This window comes from Mastomys coucha, unplaced genomic scaffold (assembly GCF_008632895.1).
Source record: "Mastomys coucha isolate ucsf_1 unplaced genomic scaffold, UCSF_Mcou_1 pScaffold4, whole genome shotgun sequence".
Taxonomy (NCBI): Eukaryota; Metazoa; Chordata; class Mammalia; order Rodentia; family Muridae; genus Mastomys; species Mastomys coucha.
The window spans coordinates 56,499,341-56,506,111 of NW_022196910.1; the positions used below are offsets into that span (position 1 = coordinate 56,499,341).

At 38.5% G+C, this 6,771-nt stretch overlaps 1 protein-coding gene across 1 annotated transcript; it reads left to right on the forward strand.

The window, feature by feature from the left end:
* Nucleotides 1-5,245: 5,245 nt before the first annotated feature.
* Nucleotides 5,246-6,184, forward strand: LOC116075879 (olfactory receptor 6C3-like). Its single transcript, XM_031349348.1, has one exon. It carries the CDS (start codon nucleotides 5,246-5,248, stop codon nucleotides 6,182-6,184), a length of 939 nt encoding a protein of 312 aa, XP_031205208.1.
* Nucleotides 6,185-6,771: the final 587 nt, after the last annotated feature.

Below are 6,771 nucleotides of genomic sequence, written 5' to 3' on the forward strand. Positions count from 1 at the left end.
AAAAAAAAAAAAGGAGGGTGAAGAAAGTACTCACAGGAGGAAATATGGAATCAAAGTGTGGAGCAGAGACTAAAGGAAAGGCCATCGAGAGACTTCCCCACCTTGGCAAACCACAGCCACCAAACCAGGACACTGTTGTGAATGCTGGGAAGTGCTGGCTGACAGAAGCCTGTTACTGCTGTCTCCTGAGAGCCTGTGCCAGAGCCTGACAAATACAGAGGCAGATACTTGCAGCCAACCATTGGACTGAGCGCTGGGTCCTGATGGAGGAGTTGGAGAAGGGACTGAAGGAGCTGAGGGGGTTTGCAGCCCCATAGAGGGAGCAACAGTGTCAACTAGCCATATCCCCCAGAGCTCCTGGGGACTGGACCACCAATCAAATACTACACTTGGAGGGACCCATGGCTCTGGCTGCATATGTGTCAGAGGATGGCCTTGTTGGATATCAGTGGGAGGAAAGGCCCTTGGGCCTAAGGGTGTTTGATGCCTCAGTGTAGGGGAATGCCAGGGAGGGAAGATGGGAGTGGGTGGGTGGGGGAGCACCCTCATAGAGGCAGAGGGAGGGGAGATGGCATAGGGGGTTTCTGAAGTGGGAGACCTGGAAAGGGAAAGACATTTGAACTGTAAATAAAGAAAATATTCAATAAAAAACCCAAAAAATACATTCTTTTATACAATCCATCCTGACTACAGTTTCCATGCCCTCCCAGTTCCTCCCCACCTCTCCCTTTTCCAGATTTACTTCCCCTCAGTTTTCCTTCAGAAAAGAGCAGGCCTCCAAGAGATAGCAACCAAACATGACAAAGCAAGATACAATTAGACAAGGCAAAATACCTCAGACTGAGGCTGGGCAAGGTAACCCAATAGGAGGCAAAGAGTCCCAAAAGCAGGCAAAAGGGTCAGAGACACTCACTCCCACTATTAGGAGTTTCACAAAAGCACCAAGCTAACAGCCGTAACACATATGCAGAGGACTTGGTACAGATCCTTGTAGGCCCTGTGCTTACCTTTTTAGTTTCTGTGAGTCCATATGAGTCCTGCTTAGTTGATTCAGTCGGACACATTTTCATGGTGTCCATCCCCTTTGACTCCTACTTCTGTAGGATTCCCTGATGTTCAAGGGGATGAACCTAACAGTGACATCCAATTTAGACTCTCTCTCCACATAATGCCTGGCTGCGGGTCTCTGTACAAGGCTCCATCTGCTGCTGGAGAAAGCCTCTCTGGACAAGGGACCAACCTATGAGTATAGCAGAATATCATTAGGAATAATTTCATTGATTTTTTTTCTTGACTAGATCTCTGGTCTGTCTCTTCTCTGGCTTCTGGCCATCCAGACAGTGTAGGACACGGAGTCTCCCTTGTAGTGTGGGCCTCAAGTTAAACCCAACTTGGGTTGGCCACTCCCACAAGTTCTGTGACACTCTTGCTCCAGCAATTTTTGCAGGCAGGAAAGATTGTAGGTGGAGAGATTTGTGACTGGGTTGGTGTCCTGGTATAACCTTCTGCCAAAGAGACTAGAATGTCAGGGTGAAGGCTCCATGCAGGCACCAGTTTGACCACTCCTATGAGTTGTGGGGTGTTCTTAGCAATGGGACCTCAGTTTTTCCGAGAGTAGTTCTTTGTCCTAGTATCATCCTGGGTTGCTTAGGAATCCCCATGAGTCTCCCTTGGCTAACAACTCAACTGAATGCCACCCACTGCCATCACAGAAGCCTTGCCTGGCAACAAAAGATGACCAATTCAGACTCTCTGTCCTCCATATCCTAGGAGTCCTCATTAGGGTCATCCTCATAGAAGTTTTCCAAGAAGTTTTCACTATCCTAGGTTTCTACCCCCACCATGTGACTCCATTTCCAGTTGTCTCTCCCTGTACTCTCCTCCTTCCTTCCTCCCCCAACCTCATCCTTCCTCCTTCCTGCTCCTGTCCTCACCCACTACCAGTCCATCCTGCTACCAGAGCCCTCTTTTTTGACCTAACTTCTCTGGGTCTATGGATTGCAGCTTAATTGTCACTTAACAGCTAAGATCCACTGATAAGTGTATACATACCATGGTTGTCTTTCTAGGTCTGGTTTACCTCAGGATGACTTTTTTTCTAGTTCCAATATTTGCCTGCAAATTTCATGATGCCATTTTTTTTTAAATTTTCTTTTTTTTAGAAAAAGCAGGTGAGCAATAAAACATTGTGTAAATGTACCAGATTTTCTTTATCCTTTCTTCGGTTGAGAAATGTCTAGGTTGTTTCCAGTTTCTGGCTATTATGAATAAAGCTGCTATGAACATGGTTGAACAAGTCTCCTTGTGTTATGATGGAGTATCTTTTGATCATATGCCCAAAAGTGGTAGAGCTTTGTCTTGAGGTAGTTCCCAATTTTCTGGGTTAGGAAATCAGTGGAACATTTTGTGTAATAAAATCTCATACTGTCTACTGGTAGACTGTATAAAATACAATAAAGTACATAAGAAACAATAAAATATCTGAATGTGTCATTATGTAATACATACAGTTTGGTGTAATATAGAATATCTTCTTTACATTAATCAAAATATTTGGAGAAAATGTGTAGCTGCTAGGGTAGTGCAAGGATATGTCTCTGTACATTGTTGTGCCTCTGGATCTCATATGATGGAACAAATATCAGTCTTGAAATTATAAAATAAAAATCAAGAACAAGATACAATCCTAGGGCTGGCGAGATGGCTCAGCAGGTAAGAGCACTGACTGCTTTTCCGAAGGTCCTGAGTTCGGATCCCAGCAACCACATGGTGGCTCACAACCACCTGTAATGAGATCGGACGCCCTCTTCTGGTGCATCTGAAGACAGCTGCAGTAAATTATGCCTGAGTGCCAGAGCAAGCTGGGCTGGAGCAAGCGGGTCCAGCAGAGGTCCTGAGATCAACAGCAGCCACACACATGATAGCTCACGGCCATCTGTACAGCTACAGTGTACTCATACACATAAAAAAAATACAATCCTAACAGTTGAAGATATAATGCTCCTTATATTTCCCAGTTCTTCTCTGCACTTGCAGAACTTATTAATTATAAAATATCAGTAAGAGTGTCAAAGAGGAGACCATTGTAGGGCAGTTTAGTCCCGGGTTTAACTAATCCCAAATGAATTGAGAATACATTATCTCCTGGGCTTAGACTGAGTCCATGCACTCATTAAGAAAATTGCTTGACCAAAGGGAAGCCAGGTTGGATGTTACCAGTTGATTGGTACACTTTTCTATCTGTCTCTCTATATTGTTTGGTTTTCAAGAAAGATGAACCATGACATCACTGCATTCATGCCTTGAACTTCTGCCCGCATCGTTCTTGTCTTTAGTTGAGTGTGTTAGGAATTTAATAGACTGCCCAGAGAAGGTAAAGTTATATTTATGTTTGTGCAGTTTTAAATTTTATTTTATCCAGAGACTTTCAAAATGTTTCACTTTCATTGTCTTAAAAAAGTGCCAGGTTGCTTCATTTTGTTAAAGAATTCCAAAGATGACGATAGTATGTTTATAGCACACACAGTTTCTGTGAAATGATAAAAAAGATTAAAGATACATTTATTTTCATTTCTAAGTAAGGTTGTTAACAACCTTAGAATGTTACATTCTACATGTACCTTTTAGCAAGGCAGGATGCAATGCAATAAACAGAGGCAAGAGCAAATGACAAAATTGTTTTCTGAAGAATATTACAAATATGTTTATTTTTATGTTTTTAAGTGACAGAATTTAAGTCATCGCTCCTACTGTAGGGTTTTATATCTGATTAATATTACCATATATACCAAACAGCATGTTTCATATTTGTGAACAAATGCATCTTTATCCATCACTGAAAGGTTTAATTTACTGGAAAAAGAAAGGATTCCCAAATTATAATTTAAATATTTTCATTAATGTTAGTTTTACATTTTAATATATTTTAATTATTGTGTAAATCATGTAACAGTTTTCTGTTGGTTTTGATGAGATGTTGATGGAAGAGAGAAAAAACATGGACACTCAGACGACTAAAGCAGAAAGGTGAATAATATCCATTACCAGCTTTAGTACTTATGACTTGCTGTATTGTACAGCACAGAAACTAGTACAACAATGTTGATACCTTACACCACAGACTCTGTGTTGTCTGTTAAATATTAGGAGAGAACAGGAATGATAGAAGTCTCATAGCTTACAGTGTGGTTTGAGAAATTAAATCCTATAGATAATTTTATTTATTCTGATAATTCTTTGAGAAGGATGGTACTATTATACTTTGAGATAAAAAAATTGTATGAGTTCCTTATGTCCTCAAGAAAGTTTAGATATCAAGTCACAAATAAACTTAATAAAGTAATACACGTGTCTGAATTTATAGAAAATAGTTATTGATTCATGGCTCTGTTTAATTATTTTCCCTGGCCCATGTTTTAATTGTCACAAATCAAAATTTATTAAAATTTATTTGTTTTTTTCTTGTTTTATTTTGTTTTATTGTTTCAAGACAGAGTCTCTTTGTATAAGCCCGGCTGTCCTAGAACTTGTTCTGTAGGCTAGGCTGGTATGGAACTAGGCTGGTATAGAGATTGGCCTCCTTCTGCCTCCTGAGTGCTGGGATTAAATGCTTGTGGCACCATCACCCAGCTTTATTTATTTTTATGATAAAAGAAAATCTAGTCTCAATTTCCATATTTGCAAACACATTTACTTCCTTGTCCATTTAAAAATAACACATACTCATGGGAGAGATGGCTCAGTCATTAAAGGCTAGATTCATAACAACAAAAAAAACCCAAACAACAAATATTATTGTTGAAAATAACCATAACAGCATTTGGGTTTAGTAAATATGTTTGGGTTTCTACCAATAAGCTATAGAAGTTTTAAAATAGTATTAGAATTGAAATCAAATGTTATATATTCAGTCTAAAAAGCATATAACATGTGAAATTAGAAAACCTGTTTCATATTGAAAATAAAGATACTATTAAAATATCATTACACAAATCCATAGTTCAAAGGTATCCTACACATATAGAGATTATGACTCTATGTAGTATTTTCTGTATAGCTGTTGAAGGGGCTTTATATATCCCCTTATAAATATCTTTCCATTTAACAAAATGATTTCTGTTTAATAGGAAACATATATTGTTTCACTTCATTAGATATTGTAATATCAATATTTAAACTTTAATTCTCTTCAATTAAATTTTCATTTGAATTCTTTAATCAATAGATTTTTGGACAATAAACCAGCATGAAAAACCACTCTGTGATCACTGAGTTTGTGCTCTTGGGCATATCAGATGATCCAGAACTTCAGGTTGTGATTTTTATCTTTTTATTCATTGCCTACATACTAAGTGTTACTGGAAACCTAACCATCATCACTCTAACCTTGCTAGACTCCCAGTTAAAGACTCCTATGTATTTCTTCCTCCAGAATTTCTCCTTCTTAGAAATTATATTCACCAGTGTTTCAATCCCCAGATTTTTGGAGTCAATAGTTACTAAAGTCAAGTCAATTTCTTATAACAACTGTCTGACTCAGTTATTTTTCTTCATTTCCATGGGAGTGTCTGAGTTCTTTCTTCTAACTGCTATGTCTTATGACCGCTATGTTGCCATCTGTAAACCACTGCACTACACCCTCATCATGAATCAGAAAGTCTGCACCCTCCTTGTCCTCACTTCATGGCTGGGAGGATTTCTGACCATCTTTCCATTGCTCATGCTATTTCTAAAGTTAGATTTTTGTGCTTCGAATGTCATTGATCACTTCTCCTGTGACTACTTCCCCATTCTACAGCTCTCCTGCTCAGATACATGGTTTTTAGAGACAATTGGCTTTTACTTTGCATTTATTACTTTGCTGTTCACACTGGCTCTTGTGATCTTGTCCTACATCTGCATCATCAGCACCATTCTGAGGTTCCCATCTGCCAGTCAGAGGAAAAAGGCTTTCTCCACCTGTTCCTCTCACATGATTGTCATCTCCATCTCTTATGGAAGCTGCATTTTCATGTATGTCAAACCTTCTGCAAATGAAAGAGCATCACTGACCAAAGGGGTGGCTCTTCTCAATACTTCAATTGCTCCCATGCTGAACCCTTTTATTTACACCTTGAGAAATCAACAAGTAAAACAAGCCTTCAAGGATTTGATTAATAAAGTAATATTTAATAGAAACAAATGAATGTACTAGTTAACACGAATGTCATTGTACCTCTTCAAAAATGGAGGAACCATTAGGGTGGTAACCACTGCTCTAGAGAACCGTGACAAATACACTTATGTTTCCTGTCTGTGGTCTTTATTTCAAATGAAGTTTGAGCTCTTAAGTGAGAAAGGTTTTATTATTTTTAACCAAGTATTACTTTTGCAACTAAACCAAAAGTTAATTCATACATCAATATTTTAAGAAATCGAAGAATAGCCTTATAAGTATGCATGATATACTTACATACAATATGTAATTATGTTATATGTTATACAATGCTTATCTTGTAATATATAATAGCTTTATATGTACATATTTTATACATGAATGTAAATATAAATTATATAAAATAGATGTTCTAAAATAAACAAGGGGGAATCAAACTTTAATTATATTATGAGCACCTTGGTTTTAGCTTCTTAAAAAAGTATTTTGGGGGCTGGAGAGATGGCTCAGTGGTTAAGAGCACTGACTGCTCTTTCTAAGGTCCTGAGTTCAAATCCCAGCACCACGTGGCGGCTCACAACCATCCTTAACAAGATCAGACACCCTCTTCTGGTGTG